Source organism: Strigops habroptila, chromosome 7, assembly GCF_004027225.2.
Source record: "Strigops habroptila isolate Jane chromosome 7, bStrHab1.2.pri, whole genome shotgun sequence".
In the NCBI taxonomy this organism is placed as follows: Eukaryota; Metazoa; Chordata; class Aves; order Psittaciformes; family Psittacidae; genus Strigops; species Strigops habroptila.
The window spans coordinates 34,638,871-34,664,619 of record NC_044283.2 but is presented as its reverse complement, the minus strand read 5'-3'; the positions used below and the strand labels follow the sequence as shown (position 1 = coordinate 34,664,619).

At 39.8% G+C, this 25,749-nt stretch overlaps 1 protein-coding gene across 4 annotated transcripts in view; it reads right to left on the bottom strand.

The window, feature by feature from the left end:
* DCTD (dCMP deaminase) overlaps positions 1-25,749 on the bottom strand; it is a 59,048-nt gene that overhangs the window by 10,077 nt on the left and 23,222 nt on the right. For 3 of the 4 annotated variants that reach the window (XM_030493130.1, XM_030493131.1, XM_030493132.1), the window contains 2 exons: positions 6,248-6,359; positions 4,724-4,859 (listed from right to left, as the gene is read on the bottom strand). In XM_030493130.1, the coding sequence (XP_030348990.1) occupies positions 4,724-4,859; positions 6,248-6,298 (187 nt within the window). In that variant the 5' untranslated portion in view covers positions 6,299-6,359. Of the gene's footprint in view, positions 1-4,723; positions 4,860-6,247; positions 6,360-10,020; positions 10,097-25,749 lie in introns of those variants that run through there. The other variant, XM_030493129.1, reaches the window with a different exon arrangement.

Sequence of the window (25,749 nt, the reverse complement as noted above, 5' to 3'; positions counted from 1 at the left end):
GACAGAAATCCCTGCAGGTCAACAGAGTGAGTGGCTGTAGGTGGAGACTGTCTCCTATAGATCCCCTTTCCAGCTGCAGCCTCAGCTTTGCACTGCCAATTGGAAAGAGAGCATCACACTTCTTCATAGTGCCTTATCAAGTTTTGTGCTGTCAAAATAACAGCTTCTACAAAGTAACATTTGCCTGAATATCTGAAAGTGTTCATCTCTCTAAAAAATTGATGAAAAGCTCATAATCCTAACACGAGGAAATGTTGATAACAGTTTGTTTCATTTACACAGCAGGTACTGTTCAATTAGAGCACACTTTTTACCATAGCACATATTTTATCATATCTGAACCTGTATAAATATTTGTAAGCACATTTACTCAATATTTTCTCTATTGCTCAGAGGTTTCTAAATTTGCCAGTCATTTTAATTTAAAACTCTCTTAATTAGAGACTGGTTGTCAAATGGATGTTCTTAGATTACAGTGGAAACAGAGGGCATAACAGGAGCACAGCAACTAGCATTAGTGGGAAGCTCATATTAATAGGAGAAAAATGTAGTATTTTAAACGATCAGCGAGAGGAAACTGAGCATCATCAAATCCTTGATTCATCTAACAGAAACAGAGGGCACTTGCTATTGACTCAGAAAGACAGAATTTTGTCTAGTTATTAAGAAGCTTCTCCACACAATATTGAACAGAAGAAGCAGCTCTTTCAGAAGAGCTGCTTAATAACATCTTAGTAAAGTAGGCATTCAAACCTGGCCTTCCATTTCTCCTATGTGCGCAGAAACATCCCCGCTCCTGTCACTGAGTGGCAGCCTGGAAAGAGCCAGTTCCAACATAACAACGAAAGCCCAATTTTGTGCTGTGAAAAATGGCATTCTGCAAAACACCCAGTGCTTTCTCACATCACAAGGTTATACCACTAAACTGTTCAACTATACACTACAACTAAAACAGTTCTAATCTGCTTTAAGACTCTCTTAAGGAATGCATAGTATCAATACAGGTGTTTCCTGTAATATCCAAATGCCTTGCAAGCATTTGCATCCTCTGAGGTTAAGTGAGCACTACCTAGCACATTTTGATGCTTTCTTTCAGTAGCAGGTCAGGTTACATTCAGATATGGGTAAGCACATTTATTTTTTAATCAAGCACGACCCTTTCCCTAACACTGAACTGAGCAGAACCCACACTTGAGGGTGCAGGTTAGATATGTACAGTATATTGCAGTAGATACAGATAACTGAGACCCTGGTGAATTTCAAACCAACAAGTTTCAAGATACAGTAAAATTAAAGAGTGACAGAACTTTTTTAGCCTTATGACAAAAGTTCAAAAAGTTATTGTTATCAGTAAGTGCACAGGGGAAAGGGGGAAGGACAAAGGGTTAATAGCAGTGAATAAGAAAAGCTAAAAGAACAATGATGGCACACACAGGAACGTAAGAGCTAACCACAAATAAATTTAGGGTGGAAATGGGAAGTTTTCTGGCTATGAAACAGTGAAGCTGATCAGAGCTGTAGGGTCAATGCATCCATCTGTTCTGCTGGAGCTCAATAAATTTCTTATAGGATCATCTAACACACTTCTGCAAAGATAGCCTCTGGGTCCAATCTCCTGCTATGTCTATGCTGCTAAACACAGACTGACCCTTGGCCCTGAGGCCAACTGGTGTAGACTGGCTTGTGTTCAACTTACTCAGGCTCCACCAGCATTACACAGCACTTGGCCCTGGGTTTCCTCAAGGCTCCTCGTCTCAGGAGTCCCACTGCACCACATACTTATTTTGTGTGTCTCAGTTCAAAGTGCATAAAGAAGTGGATGACTTTTGCAGCCCACCAGAGTGGTATTTTCACAGCATGAAACAGAGTATGCTTGGCACATCCCCCAGTATGGCCTGAGGGAGGGAGGAGGGTTAAGCATACCATCTCAGCAGGCTTTGCATTATAGGCCTATACAGCATGACAGTTTTCTTGCAGCCTTTTTTCCACCTGCCCTCCAGAGCAGCCTTTGAGTGAGCCATTCTCAGAACAATACTCAGGCTTTGTTCTGGAGAAAGCTAGTCAGAGTGGTCTGAAAGAGATGGGAAGTCACTAATGTCTACGCCTAACCTACAACAGCACTTAAAACCAGGAGGTCAGCATTCAGATCCACTCCAGCCCTTTTCTGTAGCACTGCAGATGCATGAAGTAGTTCTAGAAGACACCTTCCAAGTCAGTGTGGTGGTACCATCACAATTGATGGGACAATATCCATCAGCTTCACCTAGTAAGATACACTGCAGCTCCAGTGATGAAGGTGCAGCATTCCCATAAGCTAATGGAGCACACAGTAAGATTTTACCATCTCTGAACAAGCTAGTCAGGAAAAAGCAGAGATAAAAAGTTCAATTTACACAAATGTTGTGACGATTAGCAAAAGCAGAACAGAAAACATGACAGTTTAATGAGATTTTAGCAGCAATTCTATGTGTCTCCTGCATCTACCAGAATTTTTTTAAGCAGAAGATTTTTTTTTTTTTTTTACATATACTTGTCTGGTCTGTCAACTGTGCTATCAAGATTAATAAGAAACTGCTAGAGTTTAAATGATCTGTGAATTACAAAATAGGTTGTTTATTCATCACAGCAGACACTTTATGTTACACAGTTGTGATTTTTTTAATGAGGTGAAGACTTAAGATTCTTGAGGGGGAAGAGCAGTAGTTAGACCAACTCCCAGAAACAAACTCATTTCCCAACCTGTTAGATTGGTTAGTGCATTTTTTAAACATCACATAATAGAGATTTTTTCTTTACTCCACATCTTTGTGTGTCATAATTAACAACAACATCACCATTGTCATCTCAGGTCATCTTATACAAAGATTCCTCACAAATTCATACAGCATTTTCAGTTTAAATTGGTCAGCTTAGATTTGAGTGCCTGGAACTTGCTCAGCTCCCAGAGAGCCACACTGTTAGTTCAAAACTGAGACCTTACAGCAGCATAAAGATTAAACCAAAATCAATATTCTCTTTTCTGTACTTTATGTTTAATCAATGGGCTAACATTTTTTTCCTCACCCTGTAAGTAAAGAGCAGTCACATCAGATGTACCATTATGGTACTGTCATTTCATGTAAAACCAGTGCTTCTGTGCTTTAGAGCGTTCTTAAAATTTAGCAGGAGCTGGCCATAGTGTCAGGAATACATCCTTTATGAAAAAGAATATGAAACTGTCTCAAGCTTAAGAGGCAACGTTAGAGGTTTCATAATAAATTGGTAAAGTGAACAAGGACAAAGTACCAGGGTTTTAAGAACTCAAGTATGAAACTGATGAATTAGGGGCTGAGCCACTGCATATCATCTTTCACTTCAACACTATGGGAAACCAGAAAATGTAATGCCAGTTTTTAGAGTGAGATCTGGGTGAACACAGGGAACATCAAAACTCGTGCAAGTCTAATCTCTGCATCAGACCTATTGTTAGAAGTTAAAAGTGAAAAACAGAATTAACAAGCAGAGACAAATACTGTACACTGGAAAAGAGTCAGTATCTCTTTGCAAAAGCTGAACTCTGGTTCTCATTTCCCCATACACATGCAGAGAGAAGGGAAAATTTCTCAGGGCTTTTGTTCAGTTTTGTGATTCTTCCCCCAGCCATTCCTGAGCCCAGGACAGCCTGAGATGCAGCTCAGCATGAAGGCGCTCCTAATACTCATTTTTCCTGTGCCCATGGCTTCTGCTGCACTAGTCTCCCCCCACAGAGGTGCAGCAGGAGCTGGTGTGGAAGCAGAAAGATGAAGAGGAGGGATTTAAGAGAACATACACTTCAGTCCTAACAAAGTTCCTCCCCAACATCAGATATTGCAGGCCACAAGGCACCTCTCAACTCAATTTCCACACCCAGCAGAGAGCACTCATGGCATAAAGCCTGAGGCAGCCCAGCAAGTCATCTCCTTGGTTCCTGCAATCCACACCTGTCCCAGAGGAGTAACTGTAAAGCCCCGATGATAGGTGCACAAGATTCTCAGAGGACCCTTTTGGAAGGCCAAACTATACCTGCTGCAAAGAAAAAGACAGGATCCAAAGCAGCAGCCAGCCACAATTACCATGAAACCATCCTTGCTCGTCGTTTCTTTTGTCCATTTACTACATGTGAATGAAACCAGAGGCTGAAATTAACAATGAAAGTCACCTCACCCACAGCAGAGTAGATCCACTGCACACCAGACGAGGCAAAAAATGGCATGGAATGACAGAATGCAATCATATACTTCAAGACAAACAAAATTCAGCTTGTTCATAGTATGAATTGCCTATGCCATCAATACCTGAACACTGGAATTTCCCACAACAACTGCGGTTTACAAATTTAATACCTGTATTTTAGACCCAATTATTTGTTTTGCATATACATAAGCTCCGTAATTAATGTGGAGACGAACACACAGAAGCAGCAATCATGTGCACACTGCAACTGTGTGCTAATGTGCTGCATTATATTTGCAAGTTTTCACTACACAATCCAAAATGGCTATTTATATACGAACACACTTCACCAGGAAGTCAGTCCTTCATAAGGACTATTTCATTCATTTTCAGAGCTGTGATTTTTATCCTGAGGTACCACATATGTGCACATGTAAAAAAATTATGTGAGTGGAAAAAAACCTGATCTGTATTTTACCAGCTGAACTTACAGACATCACAAGCCTAACCTGTCAACCACAAGAAGACTTACCATAAGGATATTTTGTGTCTAGCCTGTGTGCTGCTGTTCTTGTCCAGGGTAGTACATCATCGCTGCAGCCATTAGGCATCCCATTATATCCAATTCCAACAATCTTGTTTTCTGAATTTACAATGCAGGCACCAACCTAAATAAAATCAGATTTATACAGTACCAACAGCATGCAAAACAATGTATCAACAAGAAAGATGAGACCTGAAAAGTCAGTCCTACAATTTCCATTTAAGAGATACAAGCTTCGTTTTATATTAAGTCACACCATCTAGTGAGCAAGGCTACAATTGTACCTAACTGGTGGAGCTTTAAAATAAATCAGGGCAGATGCAACTGTGCTGCCCCTCTGGTCATGCAGCCCCCATCCCAGCCTGCCAGAACTGTTCCTTATGCGACTGTGAAGTGAACCTAGTTAAGGGAGCAGAACTAGCACTTAATTAACCCTACTAAATACAAGTTTTCTGTCAGTTCAGCTCCCCAGAACAGCTTTCCCAGGAGCAGTATGAGCAGCAGCAGCAGCTAAACAAAAGGTATGGAAGACGGAACAGAAATGAAGCAGTGTTGACCTAGGCAGAGATAGGCTCACAAACCTTTCTGGCTTATTTACACCAGTGTGCATGAAAACACCAGACCTTTTAACTCCCCCCCTTTATTACTTCAATCCAAGCCTGCACACGGACCTTTCTTATAGAATGAAGAAGTATCCTGTTTTACATTTTCTGCCCATATTGCAATTTGTTAAAATGGCAATACTACTGATTTTAACTCACACACTGTGTTTATCGACCAGCTCTTGGGTAACAAAAACTTAGCCCTAAGTGAGTAACTTCCGGAGAACTCAGAGCAGTAACGTACAGAAACCAGCAAGTAATTGAATAGACTGTTAACATGCATTTTACTCCATGGCTTTTCTGGGATTTGCTTCCTAAACTTCTTCGCACAAAGGAAGACGTAACAGGATGACTGGGTCCTGCTGAACAGCATGTTTCAGCAGATGTATCGATCACCTTAAACCAATATTCAGCAGCATATGGCACATGAAAGAAGCAAAGAATTGGGACAGAGAGTGAAGCAGAGGGGGCAGAGGAACCTGAGGGAGGACCCAAACTAGGCAGAAACTCCAGTCAACTAAACAAAAAGGGTTTTTTATAGTCTTACAAGTGAAGGAAAGGAACTTGTAAAATGCTGTGTCTTGAAAAATTACACTCTAAAACTTTCAGTACTTTTATCCTCCACTAACAGTAACTACATTTACTGGAAAAGGAAGAAAAAATGCATGCTATTTTAACCGCCAGATGAAAAGATCTACAAAACTCCAAGCTGCAAATGTACAACAGAATTACACACGAGGTCAGGCCCATAAGAGAACTTCTGTAACAAAAGGTGCTGACCATGTTAAAAAATGAATAGCTATATACTGAAATAACTTTCAATAAGAAATCCCTGAAAGTGCTACATGTGCATCTGATGCAATGTACAATATAGATTAGGTTATGTTATTCTCATACGTTGCCTTCTTACCTGAGAACTTGGATCCTTGCTTCTTTGTGCTGATAAAAAAGCTACTGCCATAAAATATTCAGGCCATTCCAAATAATCTTCTCGTTTTTTGCAGGATGCTTCATTGCTGAAACTATATGGAAAAAAACCCAAACAAACCCAGCCATCAGCAAAGAACACATAGCTGGAGCTATTACAAATTGTATTCTTTTAATGTGTACAAGTTTAATGTAACCAGGATTGCAATCTGGCTAAGACGACCGCACATTCACTGATATTTTAACAGTAAACCCATCAGTGTTACGTGCTTTCTAGGGACTTATATACGTATTATTTCCTTTCAGGGGAAAGGCATCCAAGCAAGGTTGCAAATTTCAGTTTTAGGTATGAGGCTGAGCTATTCAGAGCACTGAGCTATTCAAAGATAGAGCAATTTATCCTTTATAGATAACACCTTCTGTATTTCTAAGATTCAGGAGTATCATGTACTAGCATTCTTTTCACCCAAACAACATAATCTTTTTTATGATGACTGCGCTAACTGCAAACCTCTAATCTATTTTGTACTTCTGCCTATGACAAGCGTGTGCTGGATTTCCACTTGGTACCTTTGTGTGCAGTCATTTGTTTCTGCCTGTACAGTTATTGCCATGAGTTTGGCTCTCATTACAACACTTACTAGCAAAAATCTGACAGTCCGCTGCTATGTTCCTCTTGAGATTATGGAAGCCTTGGGGCACAGTACTTTTCTTCTTAGGCTCCACTTACCAAGGACTACAGCTCAAGACTGAGATACCCTTCTAGCGATGTACAGTGACACAGAAAAATTCATCATAGGTAACCACAAGCAGCAAGACATCTCATAGCAACACTAGTTCCAGCAGTTTCAGAAGACAAATAAACATCAGAAGTATTTTGTTAATTATTATTTTTATAATCAAAATCATATGTTAGAAGCTTGCAGTTAGCTTATCATGAAGAGGTTATACTACTTGAGTGAAGACAATGCCAGCACATGACAAAATAGTACTTTAGAAACCTACAGAGTGCTTTTTACTGGTTTTGAATAGTTCATATATGGTACATTACAAGTAAGCAATTTTGGCTTGTTCTTGGAAATGAATGAGGATCATCTTTAAGGCGATCTTCTCAACCTAAGGAGGGAGAGGCATACACTCTTGGTGTAAAGAGCACACCTATTTCACGTTTTGACAACATCGTAAATAGTGCCCAGACTGTCAACTGTCAAAGGAAACACACAGCTCAGGTATGTGAATGAGAGTGCCCAAAGTGGCTTGAATCATTGTAACTAAAGGATTGGGCCTATATCCTACTCAAGAAAGAAGTGTTCAGAGAACAAGAAGGTCACAGCCGAAAGAAGAAATCAAAGACATGCCCTCGCACCTCTCCGTGCCAAATTGAACTTTGGCAGGTTAACTGGCATGCCTACAAAGTGCTTCAGCTAATTTAAGTGATTATTTATAATATATATTTCACAAAAGGAGACTTAAAAAATCCAAAACACCAACAGACTTCATAATACATTCCCAACTACGTGACATTCACTCTCAGCGATGTCTTTGGAGAGGCAGTCAACACACAATGCAGAACTACACTGAATAAAACATTCTGGGCAAAGGGCTCCAGAAAGACAATAGTACACTAAACTAAGAGTTCATGAGATCTCCTTTTGTCAAATTATTCCCTAGCAACCCTATTTATTGAAAGTACAACAAAAGCTACTATTTACTTTTCTCATAAATACAGAACTGCGTGTAAGCAGAGGTCCCTCTGAGTACCAACTTCACATGGAGAGGAGCATATCTGAAAAACGAGCAGAAGGCTTACATCAAAGAGAACATAAAAATACCCACTTACTCAATTACTACTACTTAACATCACCATGTTTGGTGAGATAATTCTGTCAACTCAGTGCACAGGAATGCAAGAGTGTGAAATGGGTATAAACCACTTCATTTCTGACTGAGCAGAAGCCAAGACCTTGGCTAGCTGTCAAGCACACGCAGGAAAATTAAGTTTATGGATTTGGGACAGCTGATCATCCTCCTTATGCTCATCTCTAAGTTCTAGAATTGCATGAATAAAAGCTACTCTAGAAATTACAGCTAGCTGCAAAATAAGCAATTAAAGCTTATCCTTGTGATAACTTGTAAGAACTTACAAATAAAAATAACGGTAACTGAAAGCCATGAAGATAACACTGTTAAAGAAGAAAATGGAAAAAATCCTTAAATTTGAGAGTGATTAGTAGTCTGTAGAAAAGTCTGTGTAAACAGTATTTCAAAGGAAAATAGAGAAAAAGATTCTGCAGTTACAGGACAGTGCCTCCCTTTTCAGTCCTTTTTCACCCAGCTAGGATTCAAATAAGGTGTAGCACCATCTGAAAAAGGAATTTTATTCAGCTACTCAAAAAACCCCCAGTCTATCTTAATGAAAATTATAGTTGAAAAAGCAGAGTACATCACCTCAAATCTTTTCATACCACAGTTACGATGGTCAGCTACACAATATAGTACAACTGGAGAACTGGTGACTATAAGACTTTTTTTCCCTTCTCCCTTTTTCTACCTCTCCCCCTCTGCTTTACCTCTAATGTCATGTGCATTATGTTCCAACTGTATCGTAGTAGGTTTTTTCCCCCAGCATACTACTGAGGATAAACTATCAATATTTTTTACTTAACAGACAGAATTTAAGGTAAAGAGGTAAAGTGTGCATTAAAAATAAAAATTAAACATCTTCAGCAATGCTTTTGTTCCCCAAAGCCAATGGGATATGTGTTCTTGATGACTTTCACTACTAGCTGCTTCTTTAAGTCTCACAATTTTGTTTATGATCGCTATTATGTCAAATTAATGTGCAGTTTCCTTTACTTGAGGCTTGTCATCTTTCCCCTCACACAGGTACTGAGGCACGGTCATTACCTATTCCTTACTGGGAGGTAAGTTTTTGAGAGAGAGACGGAGAGAAAAATCAACCTTTCTCACAGGAGACCACCACTCTGTGCACTGAAAATAAACTATATTCAAATTTTTCCTGCAAGATAACCCACCAAACCTGTATGCTCCGTAGAAACATTGAGCCCCAGTTGAGCAGTACAGTAATATTTCCCTTCACTGAACGTATTTCACTTTCACAGCATCACTTCTTTGACTTTAATTAATTACATATGGCTCATGCCAGCCTCCATTTCAGGAAATAACGAATTCAAGATAACCTACCTGCTCTTTGTCCTATCCCAGTGATTACCAAACCCAAATAAAACAAGTCACACCCTCACGACAGGGCCTTCGGAGCCCTCAAGAAACGCTTCCCCGCGGGACGTTGCATACCCTCCCTCCTCACAGCCGGCGCCGGGGGACCCCGTGAGCTCCGCGGAGCCCGACGCGGGTAAGCGCCCGGCTGCCTCCACCCTGCCCCGGGGACAACAGCTCCCCGAAAGCAGCCGGACAGTGACCGCGGCGCATCTCCCCACTCACAGGCCGGGCCGACCGCCTGGCGCAGGCCGCACCGCGGGCCCGCCGCCACCGGAGTTAAACCCCTCGGTGGGACCGGCCCGACTGAAGAGGGGGAAAGCTTATTCAGCCGGGGGTGAGGGGGGATGCACGGTGCTGGCCGAAGCGGGGACCGCCGGCTCACGGGCGGGCAGAGCTTGGAACCGGCATCACACAGGGGCCACCCCGCACCCGCGGCTCTTCCGCGCCAGCGCTCTCTCAGCGCAGCCCTCGGCGGCAGGAGGCGAGCCCCGCGCGGGCCAGGCCCAAGCAGCGTACCCGTTAACGTGGCAGCTGGGCTCGGAGCGGCTCATCTCGCCGCGGCCCCGGTCTCTTTCGTAGCTTGGCGCCAAAGCGGGAGCGGGCGGGGAAAGGGGCGGGCGGCGGGGAGGAGCGCGGCGGGATTGGGGCCACGGCGTCATGTCGCGCCAGGGGTGGGCGTGGGCTCTGGCTTCAATCTGCAGGCAGCACCCGAGAGTTGGTGTTCCAGAGACGACCCGGGGAGGCCACTTCCCCACCTGGGCTTCTGTGAGCTTTAAATGAGTTACTCTACAATGTGTCCCTCTAGTTCTCAGCTTTCTGACGGATGCTGCTTCGAGCGCTATGCTTTGACACAAGTATGCAGGTTGTTTTTGCCCAGCTCGCACTCGCGAGGTAAATGCGTATTTATTAAAGCTTGACATTAACATATTAAAATGTCTAAAAGTCGGGTTTTGTTCTCTGGATATGAAATTTATGTGGAAAGTGAGTTATGGTTTATTAATTCCTCCAGCTGCTGCCAGGTTTTAGAGGTCTCCCAGGATGCTCAGGTAGCTGAACATACATATATAACCCATTACAGTGCAAAATAAGTGGTATAATAACAAATGTTGGTATGGTGTGTTTGTCTTCCTGCTGTGAGGAGCTGCCTGCCCTGGCTGGCTGGTTGCCACAGGGGCCTGCCTTTACGGAAGCACTCAAATAGGAGCAAGATACAGATATTTGCTCCATCGGGCTGCCTGACATGGGGTGAAGACTGCCCAAACCAGCCATACGTGTCCGATCCGGTTCCCTCTGGAGGCAGTGACAGGTGCAACAAACTCGGTGAGAGCAATGATGAACAAAGGAAAACACTTGCCGGTGAAAGCATCCCCAAGAGGGATTTGTGCATACAAACAGTGCAGCTTGCACTGCACGTGTGCTGCACCATTGATCTGAACATGGTCAACAGACGAGAGAATGTTTTCCTGCAGCCTGGCCAAAAATCTTCATCCAGGAGAGTGCTTCACATTGGGGAACAAGGACGTTTTTGGGAAACGGGGCACAGTATTCCTATTCCAGAAACTGGCTGTATAGTCCCCCCTTACTGACCATATGCTTAGCAATCTCCACAAGTGAGTACACCAGCTCAGTTAGTACACCAGCATGTGTGCAAGAATATGGCTAAGTCAAGGAACCTGCCATGCTCGTAGTTACTCTTGAAGCTAGGCCAAAACAGAGAGCCTGCAGTGATCAAAACAGAAGAACACAATGCTAATATGTTTTCATATTTAGCTAGCTATCTTTTTTTTTAAACAACTGACAAATCATCAAATATGAAAATGTTACTTAATTTCACAGATATTCCTATTCAGTTGTAACTAGAAAACTTGGCAAAAGCAGCCTGTTATATTTCAACTGACAAGTTTTCCAGCCCTCAGAGTGGGAAAACATACAGCTATTTCAGTTTGCAAGACTTCTATTATCACAATTTCATATGGACAACAAATGTTCATATATGGTTTGTTAATGAATGAAAAGGAACGATTTAAATGCAAGAAGAAGAAAAGAAATTTCATGAAAGTAGCACCACTCAGAAAAGCATAAGCCTGAAGGTGAAATGAAAGGCCTGATTATGGCTGATCACGAAGAGAGTTAAAGAGCACTCATTTAATTAATCTGGAGAAAAAAAATTGCATAATTCAGTTCAAAAAGTTTTCTAGTTTCTGCACTCTTGAAATATGAATTAATAGTGCTACAATTACCTATGCCAAATTTGTTATCCTTCATAATTAAGATTCTGAGGACACACCATAACAACTACTAACCTTTAAAAAGCGGTGCTTATATGCTGATCATACAAAGTGAATGATGGATTTTCAATTCTGTGAACACTGATGAGGAGTTGTTACACTGTTCCCTTCCTTTGAATTTATCACGTTTTCCAGCTAATATCTATAAATCAGCCACAACCAAATTCAAAATAATACAATCCCCATTGCTCAAAAAGAAAGCAAACTAAGATTCTTGCTCTTTTCTTTCTCTTCCATCAGAGAAGAAAAAAATACACACTACAAAATAACTGCTTATATTATTAAGTGGTGAGGTTTCTAGTTTTGGAGTACAGTTTTCAACTTTCTATAAAATTGTATAAGAATTATATTATTTTTTAACTACAAATGGTTTTGTCATGCTTAGCAAATAAGTTTCTGTAATAATCTGAAGCTACTCTTATATCTCCATCTATTAAGTTCACAAATGTATCATTTTTTCAATTTTTCAAAGGTTATTATTGACTCTTCTCTCTTGTTCTTCCTCAAAAAGGAGGTGTTGGTCGATGAGAAGCTCAATGTGAGCTGGCAGTGTGCGCCTGCAGCCCAGAAAGCCAACCGTGTGCTGGGCTGCATCAAGAGGAGTGTGGCCAGCAGGTCAAGGGCGGTGATTCTCCCCCTTTACTCCACTCTTGTGAGTACTCTCACCTGCAGTACTGTGTTCAGCTCTGTGGCCCCCAAAACAAGAGGGACATGGAGCTGTTGGAGCAAGTCCAGAGGAGGGCCATGAAGATGCTCAGAGGGCTGGAGCACCTTTACTATGAAGACAGGCTGAGAGAGTTGGGCTTGTTCAGCCTGGAGAAGGAAAGTCTCAGGGGAGACCTTAGAGCAGCGTTCCCATACCTAAAGGGGGCCTGCAAGAAAGTTGGAGAGGGACTTCTTACAAGGGTGTATAGTGATTGGACAAAGGAGAATAGTTTTAAGATGAAAGAGGGTAGATTTAGGTTAGGAATTAGGAAAAAATTCTTTGCTGTGAGGGTGATGAGCCACTGGAACAGGTTGCCCAGAGGAGTTGTGGATGCCCCATCCCTGGAAGTGTTCAAGGCCAGGTAGGACGGGACTTTGATCAACCTGGTCTAGTGGAAGGTGTCCCTGATGTGATGGTGGGACTTAGAACTAGGTGATCTTTAAGGTCCCTTCCAACCCAAACCATTCTGTTATTCTATGATTCTAAAAAACATACCAAAAGAACATTCAGCTTTCTAATAATACAGTAATAATATATGGCCTGAGAGGGAAAACTTCTGGTGGAATTTTAGTTAGTAGACTCCTATAGTCTTGCCAAAGGACACATTTTTGTGTCACATTTTTGGGCAACCTAGCTACATTTTTGTTTTCTCCTTGTTTTTTTTAGAATTACACTGAAAGCTTGCGGTCGGATTTTGACTGCTCTTCTGACAATGTGCGATGGAGGTGGTACATGATGTGACAGCCTCTTTCTTCATGCACACATCAGATACAGGTTATGTGGTTACAGATATCCACAGAAAGTTACATCTGGATTAGCTGACATTTAGGCCAGGATCCTGTGATGTAAACATTAGGTTGTGCTATGGGCAGGTAGCTTGACTTGCTACAGGTGTGGGGCAAAGTCCTGCTGCCGGGTAGGTTCCATAAGACATCTCTGGCAGCTGTGTCCTTTGCAAAAGCAGCAGCTTCTCTGGACCTGCTGTCTGAATCCTCCCTTAAATCTGTCATATGCTATGATTGAGAAGCTTACTCGTGGCCTTCATCTGTCTCGGGACCGTTCAGATCTCTGTGACAGAACTGGAGTGGTCTGCCTCAAAGTCCCTGTTCAGACAGGCATGCACTCAAATAGGCTGAATTGCTTTTAGTTTTGTTTCTGACACTCTAGCCCTGTCCTCACATGTTCCTCTTTTATTTCACAGAAAGATGATGAATGTGAAGAAGCATAGAGTACCTCAGGTAGACTTTTGTAAATTATTTTTGTTCATCTCTCTTTTTATAGGTGAAAGTCCTGAGCATAGATTATCATGGCCTTGCTGTATAGATGCCAATAAACAATCTGAGCTGATTACAAATATTTTAGATGCTCTTATTAATGAGATGTGATGCAAGTTTGAAAGACATGCTAAATATATAACCATCTGTCAAGATGCTTATATTTTTAGCTTACTGGTTATGAAATTTTCACATCTACCTTTTGTCAATTTTGATAAAAGCAAACTAGGTTGAGTTCGGGGGAAACCCAGGTTTCAGACCCCCTCCCCACTTTTTTCCTGCTTGCTAACAGACTCAATTTTAACTTTGTTGGCAAGCAAGTTCTCTCCACAAATGTAACATATGTGTAAGTTGTCATTCAGAGAATAATGTTTGCTATTTGCCAGGATATGGAGCATGCAATTTGGTAGACCACCCTGAAATCACTCTCAAAAATTAAGGGAAAAGTAAAAAGAAATTGCTAATGAGCTGCTGTCTTTAATAGAATGAATTTTTCAGGAAGTAATTACTAGTTTTAGAGAAAAAGACTCTAAAATAAATAAATATGACAATATGTCTTAATATCACAACATCTGGTTCTTGTCTGTCTTTCAGAGAAGTACTGCTCACTGACAAGATAATTTTCATAGCGGGAGAAGGAAATTCATTTTTAGGCAAATCTCATCTTCCAAATATTTTTCCAAATAGGAATTTCTACTTGAGTTAAACTTTTCTTCCTACACTTACACAACCGAGAACACATTAAATACAAATGCAGCTGCTGGTATATGCTGCAGTTCTCAATTTCTATAGTTTATTTAATCAAGAATGTGAATTTATTGCTTCCTCACTGATAAAATTGTTTATTGCAATGTCAGGCTTTGTTGTGTGAACAAAGTCCTATTGATGGAACCCCTTCACTGGAAGAGGGTTAGCTGCAGCAGCTTGTTAGTAAACCAGACCATTAATAGACTGCAATAAACTGTTAGATTTTTATATTGTAGTGTTTTGTATGGAGAGCATAAGCATTTCAGAATTGCTACAGGAGTTTTAACTTCAGCATGTAGCTGTTTATACTACATAATTTTGGAACTATTTATTAATAAAGATAGTAAGACATGCAGCTAATTACCAGCCTTTGATCAAAACCAGATAGAATCACAGAATCATAGAATACCAGGTTGGACTAGATGTCCCAGCACCCTATCCAGCTGAATCTTAGAAGCGTCCAGTGTTGGGGAATCCATGACTTCCCTGGGGAGATTATTCCAATGGCTGATTTTCTTCTTGTGTGCAGTTAGAATCTCTCCCAGAGTAACTTGTGCCCACTACCCCTAGTCTTTTCCATGTGAGTCCTTGTAAAAAGGGAGTCTCTCTTCTTTGTAACCACCTTTTAAATGCTGGAACATGGTGATAAGGTCTCCCCTGAGTGTTCTTTTCTTAAGGCTGAACAAAGCCAGCTCTCTCAGCCTTTCCTCATAGAGCCAGCTTTCCAGTCCTTTGATCATCTTTGTGGCCCTTCTGTGGACCCTTTCCAGCATGTCCACATTTTTTCGGAATCATGGTAATTTTGGTGCAGATGGAAAACTGTTGCAAATCCAGTATTTTCAAACTCAGGTGCCAAAATTCAGGACATCAAAATCTGTGTTTGGATGCCTGCATTTTTACAGATTTGTGAACACTGAACGCCAGAAAATCTTGTGCATAATGTGTATCGCTGACAGAATCCAGCCAGTACTAAGGTATTTCTATGGTTTTCATGTCCTAATGGAAACCTTTTCTCTTTTCTATTCTTAGGTTTCAATGGCTTGTGTATTACCTTACCTTTTCTATTCTTCATCTGTTTCTTGAAAACTAGAATCAAATCCCGGATTTAAGTTTTCTTCCTTCCAGTCCAAGTAAGACACTATTTTAGATATCACATTCTCAGTCTTCCAGACTCAAAATTTCTGCAGTTCACCAACTCCCTAAATCCAGAGCTCCCTAAATCCAGCATCTGACCTTGAATAGCAGGCAGTTTTCTCTGAGAGCTGCCTTTGCACTTTATTCTGACTGGGGTCACAAATGAGTATATAAATAATATTCTTTAAACAGTCTTCTGTCCAATTCTTAACATTACAGCTATTTTTCATCTCAGCTAGAATTTTTATGAACATATGGTGGTTTTCCATATTTTGACTCTTTTATTGTTTTATTCATACTGATGATTCTAGATATAGGCAAAAGTTATCTTCCCAGTGCCTCAATCACTTTGTAATTTCTCTGATATCAGTATATTCTCTAGCTAGATTGGTTCTTTATGTATGTTATTTGCTGATGCTTTCTGGTTTTGTTTGTTTGTTTTAATATTTGTTTTAATGTTTGTATCTATCTCTGACCAGTCCTCCCTCTACTTTTGACACTCCTTGTTCATTCATACCTGCCCTTGCATTGAAATTCCCTGTTTTATGCAAGCTAGTACAATTGACACACAAAGACAAGCACTAGAAAAGCAGAAGATACTGCATGTGATCTTTTCTTCTATCTCCATCCAGAACTGGAAATCCCAGATAATCTTGCTAAGTTGTACTTTGAAAAGTAAACTGAGACATAAAGTCTCAGACTGCAACCCTGGTGTTTTCTTCCAAAATATGAATTACCATCTTTGCCCACCCATGCTAGTCATGATCACAGCTATTCCCTAATTAGAAGTGAGAAATTAATTTTCTGCTTTCAATGTAAAATTTCACTTTCTTGGCATGATGCTTCTGTACTCAGCACCCGCCTACATACTTCACAGCTTTCTATTTCTTCTGGTACCTTCCCCTTATTTTTCAAGGCTATTTTTAATATCTACGAAGATTGTTTTCTATTTCCATCCCTTCCGATTCAGCATGATTTTCCTACCATGGTGCAGTAGCTTTTCGTATTACTCCCATGAACTTTCCCCAAGTCCCAAAATCTGTTGCAGTGTACTGACTGGCAGAAACTCCACCTGGACAATAACATTTACCTGTCATCACTACATCAGACATATTCTGAAGAAAGAAAGCTTTACTCTTCCATCCCATACAAATAATCTTCATACATGTATCACTTCATATCTGAGCAACTAGTTTGCTCTTTGTAGTCTTTTTTTTTTCCTTCTCCTGATACAAATCCCTTTTATGATTGTCTCCTTTAACCTCAGCAGTTTCTCTCCAAGTTCCTTCTTGTTTCTTTCAAATTTTTCTTTGTTTATGATAAGATTTAGATTTCTTATACAGAGAATTTTCATATTTTATATATAATTTCCTGACATTTATATTAGATGTGTCTTTAGATTTCATTATTACAGTGTGATAATACTTAAATCTTCATATAAAAGCCACTATACAGAATCATTTTCTTACATCTTTATCTGGGATTTAGCATGGAAGGTGTTAAGTAAATGTCTTAAATTCATTCTGTGGTAAGAGATTAATTACCCTGTCAGCTAACCTGTGGATTGGACAAATATTTCAGGATTTTTAGGTATACCACTACAGCAAAATTAAAGTAAGTTAAAAGCAACAGAAAGAACTGCTGCAGTCCCCTTGGTTTTGTCCTGTATCTAACCTCACATGATTAGATCCCTCTGACCTACTTGGCTTTCAAGTTTGCCAATATTCCCATTTCCCTGAATACCCTGTATCACCAAAGGCATTTTCCTTCCTCTGTAATAACTGCTGCGTTCCTAAGACATGGCACCAAGGGAACAGTGAAACAGAAGGCATGACGCCTTGTTTTGTAACATCCTGGGTGTTAGCTTGGCAGCAGGGTAGAGGGAGCTCAGGTGCTACTATCATATGACTTCTTTTCACCTCTTCCAACAAAGTTCTGGCTGTTTCCTAAATTCATCAAACTAATTACAGAAGAGCAGCTAACAGCCACGCTGCTTTAACTTATCAATAATGAAAAGTGAGCTGGAGCTGTCAGGAAATACATTTGACATCTCAGCTTTGAAGAACAGGAACTCTGTGCTCCCTCTGTAGATATAAGAGGAAATATAATCATTAGTAAACCTAATTTATTTCATAAGCAGAGTTGGCAGTGTGATTCCTTTTCAGACTTCCTGGCACTTTCCTATTATGAGAGTCTGCTTTTAGTTGTCTACATCAGACAAACATGATTTGTTCAGGCTGAAATAACCCAAGCTGACCATTTGCTTCTACTAAGATTATTTTTTATCTTTCAAGTTGTATCCATATTTTTTATGCTACTTTAACTTTAAAACCATTATAAACAAACACATATTCACATTAGGAAGGCATCAACACAGATGGCAAAGACAGTATATGGTAAATGAGGAATTCTAGCATGGAGCTACAGCAGCTTTGTGCTATAAAAAACCAGACGATTAGGTAAAGAAGGCAAAGAGCAGGATGTGATCTTTGAAGCAGGAATCATTAAGGAATTCAGAGGTGGGTGGGCTATAGATTGTGGAAAGGGAAGACAGACATTAGTTAGATATTCACAATTCTTATTTCTCACAATACAACAGAATATTATTCGGGTTCAAAGTAATGACGAAAAATTGTCTTTTGAGGCCAGCCTTCACAGGAACCTAAGGAGATAAAGAAATCAAATAGCAGATACACTTTATATTTTTCAAAACTGAGGAAGCAAAAGGGAACTGAAATGTGATTTTCTTCATTTACAGGAGCGTAAACAAAACGCCGTCCCTATTACTGCTACAGAAATTCAGTGGGTTCTATAAAGACAGTAACAAGGAGAACTCTGAATCTCACCACTGGTATATATGTCCTCTGGGTGAGCATTTTCCACAGAAGATGAATGTCTTACACAAGCAAAATAAGAAACAGGCCAAAAATAACAAGAATTTTATGGGCTTTGTGGAAACTAGCTGCTCTTGTTAGTACAACTTTTTAGGATGAAAATATTTCCATGCAAAGAGTCTGTTAAATTGACTTTATTGTTTCTTTAAAGGATCCAAGAACAGGGGATTCTTGTTGGGAGATACTATATGGGTCATTTTGTTTGTGCATTTTGTGCTAAAAAATTCTTCAAGATTTTGAACAGGGCTTCAGCTGATCTGCAGTACAAGAACCTGAAATTAGCTAGCACAATGCAATCAATATTGAGCAATATTTTGGCTCTGAAAGAAATTCAGTCTGACAGGGAAAAGACCAGTGTAGGAAAAGCGAGACTCTGGCTGAAAAGCTGAATACAGAAATTCCCTGCAAAGCGGTACAAATTAGTTGATGTCACCAGAGCAAGAAAACCATAGTGACAGAACAAAATGTTATCCAGGTTCCAGAATACTTTATTATCACCACCTTAGGTCACTAAGCTTCACAAGCTATATCCATCAAGTTTGATAGCAGTATATATACTCACAGCTGAAGCTAGAAGGTGCAGTGGTATAATGTACTAACGATTTACATTAAGACACCTGGGTTCAAAGTCAGTTTATGACATGAACAAAATGGGTTTGTTGGTCTCAGCCTGCACTCTAGTGGACAATTGCACATAAACCCAGTCCTGAGAAGAATCCCAAGAATTAGACTTGTTGGCCAAGACATACGATGAAATTCATATTCTCTGAACAATATTATTAAAAATGAAATTAAACTGGATATCTGTGCTAATTCTGAAACACTGTAAGATGAGACATGTCCATCAGCATCTCTTAAATACCGTATTCAGTATTCTTGTAACCAGGATTTGAAAGGAAACAACAGAAGAGGAAACAGTACAATGGAAGGCAGAAAAGGAAATTGAATGTTTTCATGTTAGGTTAAAATGAAGATAAGATGATATACTGGCATAACAGACATATTTAATGTTTATGACTAGGTAAAATATTTGTCTTTATTTACCCTTTTTCATAATACAACAAGAAATGAAAAAAAATTGACACACACAATAGTGATAAAAGGAAGTATTTTCTTGGTACATAATTAACCTGTAAACTCATGTCTGAAAGACATCTCAGAGACAAGACCTAAACGGGACTTAAAAAAGAAGATTATGCTTTTATATAAATAATGAGAATAGCAAGAGTTATGTTAGATAGTATTAAAATGTATGAGGGATATAAAGTCTCATGATTCAAGATATAAAACAAACATGAATTGCCTAGAGCATGGGAAGAAACTACACCCACAGATGTTTTATTTCATTAGCGTATCTCATACAATGTTTACATTCACTTCAGCAGGCAGGCAGTAGAATACTGGAGTCTCAGATTTGTGTAGTCTGTGGTATTTCCTATGCTTCCAAGACAAATTCCTTAGTGACTCATTTGCAGAAATCAGCTGCAAAAAATTGTCTGGAACTCTGACCCCATTTCAGGTTATTCCCCTTTACATTGCTTAACCTTTTATTAGTCAGGACACCACCACCCATTGATATCTAAGCATTTACAAATACAATCATATGCCAACGACAGAGGCAAAGTTTTATTGAGTTAAAATATCTTTTCAAAGCTTTTTTTTATATATAAAAAATGTTCGTTATCGCTAGCTTGTAATTGACCATTACATATTACATATATATTTATATGATATAGTAACATACATATACACCGTATTAACAGTGTATTGACAGCCTTGCGCTTTGTCCTAGTCTAAGCTGACTATTCCATTATTTTTCATCATGTCATCTAACTCACTTATTCGCAGGAATGTTTGAGCACTTCTATGCTTTACAAGCCTACATTTCAAGTTTAAGATAAAGTTAAAACTAAATTCTTATCCAAATAATTTTACTTTATGGAGTGGCTACTGTTTACCTTGTTTAGAATGCTGTATTTCTAGATTTTACATCATTAAAAGAAAAAAAACAAACCAAACCCCAGCCTCTTTTTCAGTCTTTTAATGTCAGAACAGCCTCTATGACATTATTCTGATTCCAAATTTAGAGAATCATCATTTTTCATGAGAATATAGTTTTACCCTCAGTTTTGCAAGGAAATGCAATTCCAGATATACTTTAAAGTGCAATTTATCAAACATTAATTTCCACTGCTCTCTCAGTGACTAATTATACTATTAGTTTATCAAAGCTCTTCGTTCATGGTCCTTTCATAATTACCACTTCTGATTATTTTATTTCCAATCTTCTGAGAGCTGATGGTTTACTTAAAGGTTGAGCCAGTAAATGCAAGTGTGAAAATGTGAGTTGTCATGTACAGAAAGACATGTTTCCCAGTCTTCGTAAGAGAAAAAGTGAATCTTAACTACTTTTTTAAAGCGAACTAAGTGAATCTGAAAGCCTCTAAAATCACAGGTCAAATAAAGTAAAACCTTAATTTATTGGGAAAGGGAGATGACTCAATATCTGCTTATGTGTAAGCTTCCATGAGTAAATTCTTACTCCAAAATTATGTTTTTATGGAATAGCTTGACAAGTAAAATTCCCTTGAAGATTAAAAAAAAATAATTAGAAATGGTAAATAGGACCTAAATTTGTCAAGCGTAATGCAAAGGAATGAAACACTAAGACTCATATAACTTCAAAAGAATTTGAATTATGCATTTAAATTCAGACTTGTGGCATGAAGTAAGATAATTACCAGGAAAATAGCAGCTTTTGCAGTCAATAACAGACAGTGGATTGAGTTTGTCAATTTTTCTGAGCTGACAAATGACAGATGATGGCTGCTGAAATGAGCTGCAGATTATATGAGAACTACTATGGTCCGTAAGAGCTAGTGCTTTTATTCTCCAAGCCTGAAGCTGTAAGAACTATTAATAAAGCTATTTATATTTAGCTAGTTGTAGTGCATCAGGTATCCAGTAAAGAAAGGTTTCTTGATGGAGGTAGTCTTCTGTTTCCACTTGGCATCAAACAAAGCTTAATAAAATGTTTTTCTGCTCTATTTTGATAATTCAACAGCAGCAGGACCAAGAAAACCCTGTCAGAAGTACCAACTGCTTGCACAGAATTCCTATTGTACTCATGACCACCCGCTGGCAAATACTAATGCACAGAACAAAACCAAGTAAGATAGCTATAGCTCAAAATAGATAGTGCTGGAAATGGGATATAGCAAGTGTACTGGTAAAGGAGAAATCCCACCCATAATAGTGGTGCCTCACTGCTGGAGGACAAATAAATAAAACCCAGTATTTATGCTATGCAAGATCTTAATCTTATTTGTGATCTTACAAAAGAGCTTAAAATCCTTTACTTTTTGCAGAGCAGATATCCATGCATACTGAAGGAGGAACATACTGTAACCATGACTATATGTTCCAGGGATATAAACCGCTGAATGACAGCTCAGGATCAGCCAAAGCTGATCAAAGCTTCAGGAATCTTATCTCCCCAACTTCTGTGGGAGCCCACTGTGACAAGCTTATCTCTTTGATCCCAAATTTAAAATATGTCAGAATGGATTAATCCTACATGTTTATTTTCACATTTGACAATATTTTTTTAAGTGGTAGGCAGGGCCCAAGCTTTCAATTTTCTTCCTGGTTTCCGTCACTTGGAAGGTGCCGTGGCACAGCATGGAGAAAAGTTCTAACTTCAGGATTTCAGCTGAAATCTTTTCAGCTTTTCCTCAGCTCTTCTTCAAAAGGCTTCTGAACTGGATTGCAGAGAAACATGAGTGGTAAAGAACCTTAGAACAGAAGTCTGAAAAAGTGCCACAGAAGAGGAAGTGAGAAGAATCCCAGTCTGTTACTATTCTTACACCTCATTATTTTGAAAAGTCATGGATTCTGAATGCCACAACTGAACTGTCTTAGCCATGATACAGATTTCCCAGACCAGACAGTCAGTTCGCCTGTATGCAAAGGTATAGTACACTTCAGACAAGCAGGCCATTGCCTTGCAATAGACCTGATCGGAGGCTCAGAATTACCCAGGGCATGCAGGGTCCCTTCTGTGAGCTTGGTGAGAGGAGAGCCCCACATCTTCCTTTTGCACAATCTCGTAATCACTGACTGTAATAATCAGAACTGACTTCTGCGCTGAGGCCTTGGTGCTAGGCCATTCCCTTTGGTTCTGCTGGCCCTGCGTGTGCAAGACACATGAAACAGGTAGGTCACTGAACAGGTACTGTGAAGAGTTGTCTCTATTGTTTTAGCAGGGAAGCTTGAAGCACACACTGCTTACTATCTGTAGCCTTACTGTGCAGAGCATCACTCTGATTACCATTGTCATTCCAGGTATGATGGCAGAGAAGTCCAGTCACTCCCCACTGCCATGGTCCCAAAATGTCAGTGAGAGTGCCACAAAAATACAAATAGGGACAACTGTTCACTGAAGCTAATAGGTATGGGGGAGAGAAGCACAGGGCAGCTGCATGAATTAAGTATTCATAGGTGTAGGGGAAAAAGCAAGGGTAGGTAAGAACTAAGAAAGTGCTAGAACAGCACATGCGCATATTCACCCATATCTCCCCACGTTCTAATTTCTTTGTTCTCTACAGACTCAGCTCTGAGGAAGGGAACCCTGCCAGGAATTTCCTCAGCAACATCTAGACTAAAATATGGTAAAGGAACAGATAGAGGCTTACACCCAGGCACTTCTTCCCGACGATTTTGGTTTAATTCATAAAAGAGTAATGAAGTAAGAAAGAGGAAATTTGTTAAAAGGAAGCAAAGAGCAGCTCAGACTCTCAACTCTGTACAGGCACCAAGGAACCTATTTAAGGATATTGTAGTAGAAACACATACTTTCTCTTAAGACTTCAGAAAGGGCAAAAGAAAGCTGGAGTGACTAACCAGCAGGGTAAGTGAAGTTGTTAGAAGCAAAAATACATCTTTGAAAATGCTGAAGTCATGTTCAAATGACACAAGAAGAAAGAGTTACAAACTCTGGCAGGTTAAATGTGAAAATGTAGTAAGGCAGACCAAAAAGCATCTGAAGAATAACTAACAAAGGAATCAAAACTAGTAATCCCTTTCTCTACAAAACCATCAGGAGCAGGAAGTTTGCCAGAATCTGTAAGGCCACTTCATTTTTTAGGGCATAAAAAGAGTACTCAGAGAAGACAAGGTCATTGCAGAGAAGTTAAGTGAGCCCTTTGCATTGGTGTTTGCTGTGGAAGGAACTGGGAAGATTCCAAAACCAGAACCCTTCTTGGTGGGGGACTCATCTGAAGATCAGTCTGAAATTGAAAATACTGTAGAAGAGGTTATGGAATAAATAGATAAAATGAAATCACCAGGACTGTGTAGTATTCACTCCAAATTTCTAAAGGAACTCAAGGACGAACGAGCTGAATTACTTACAGCAGGGTGTAATCTACTGCTAAAAATTGCCTTGCTTCTGGAAGGCAGCAGATGTGACATCAGTTCTTTAAAAAGTTTCCACAGAAAATCTGGGGAATGGTAGGAATATAAGTCTGACATGTACTGGGAAAATTACTATATACCATGATAAGGAACAGAATTAGGGGACACCTGGATAGATTTGATTTATTGGGGAAGAGTTAGCATTCTGTTGAGTTAGCATTGCTTTACAATTCTGATAAAAGTTTTTCAAATGAGCCAAAAAAGATATGGATAATATGGGGGTGATGATGTTGATACAGTCTACTTTGATTTCCAGAAGACTTGAGTTCAGGTTAAAATTAGGGTTTGCTAAACTGTAATGTCTACAGGGATGGTAAGACTGAAGGAAGAAAAAAGACCACCAAGAAGTGCAAGGCAGGACTCGGTGGGTTTATAGGGAGAACATTATGGGAGGGCATCCTAAGCATGTTCAGCCTGGCCTGGCATTAGCCTTTGGGCAAGACTGAGGAAAAATAATTGGAAAGAGAGTGGCTCTTGTTTCCAGATGGAGAAAAAGGCCCAGAAAAGCAAAGACCACTTACTGGTAAAATGTGATGCTATTCACTATGTTATCCTTTTCAGTGCATTCATATGAAGCTCAGTAAATAGGATTTTGCCAATACTAGTAAAAGGCCAGAGACTCCGTAGTGACCTGGCTGTGCAGGGTCTCAGGAGCTGTCTGGGCTTGTCTTGACTTGAGCTGATTTTAATTTGGGGTGTTTTTTCAGTATGTAACAATTGTCTAGTGGTCAAGTGCATTGAGCTAACTGGGTTGAGCTTGGTCTGTGGATACTTTATATGTTAAAGGCCTAATCACCCCATTGTAACAGTGGCTGTTTACATTGATAGGGGCTGTGGGAGGCTGTGGAGCAAACTTTAGGCTTCAGCAATGAGAAGGATGCAGACTATAGTAAGAAAACACAAGCAGACCCTAAAACAGAGGGGAAAGAAACTCCTACTGCGAACATCAAACTGTTTCCAGCAAAGGATGCAGGGGGCCAATGACTCATAACACCTCCATTTCTCATGCAGCCTTTTCAAGGAAAATGGAAGTTGTCGACCTTAGGACCCAGTGGGACATGCAGAAGGTGGGCACAGCACCAGAGCAACTGAGAAACAGAAACAACAAGTTTATATACAACAATTTTAACTATATCATTAATGTATTCTTTCTGTATTAATAGGGTAGTTTGTACCATTAGATTATTAAAACATTAGTAGGACTAACACTACATTCTTACCTCCTCTTTTAAGGCATGATCCCTTTAGCCCATAACAGGATTTGAATGTAACATGAATCCAGCCTCAGGCTAGGGCTAGTCCTTAGGGCTAGGGTTAAGGTTTGAAAAGCCAGAAAGCTTACGGGGACTGATGAGACTCATGGCAGAAAAGAGATGCCAAAGAAATGCAGGGCAAGTGTTCAGGAGATTCCCAGGAAGAACATTATACAAGGGGTCTTAAGCATGGCACGAGGCTTCAGCCTAAGCCTAGTGTTAACCTTTGACTTTGAAGTTCAGAAAATGTGGTTGAAAAGAGTGTGCTTCTTGATTCAATAGGGAAGAAAATGTCTAGAAAAGCAGAAGAGACCTATCATAGATAAATTCCAAGACAAGATCTGCTATATTGCTCTTTCTAGAATCATAGAATCATTTAGTTGGAAAAGACCTCTAAGATTATCAAGTCCAACCATAAATTTAGCACTGCGAAGTCCACCATTTTAACCAGGTTCATTTGAATCTGAGCTCTTG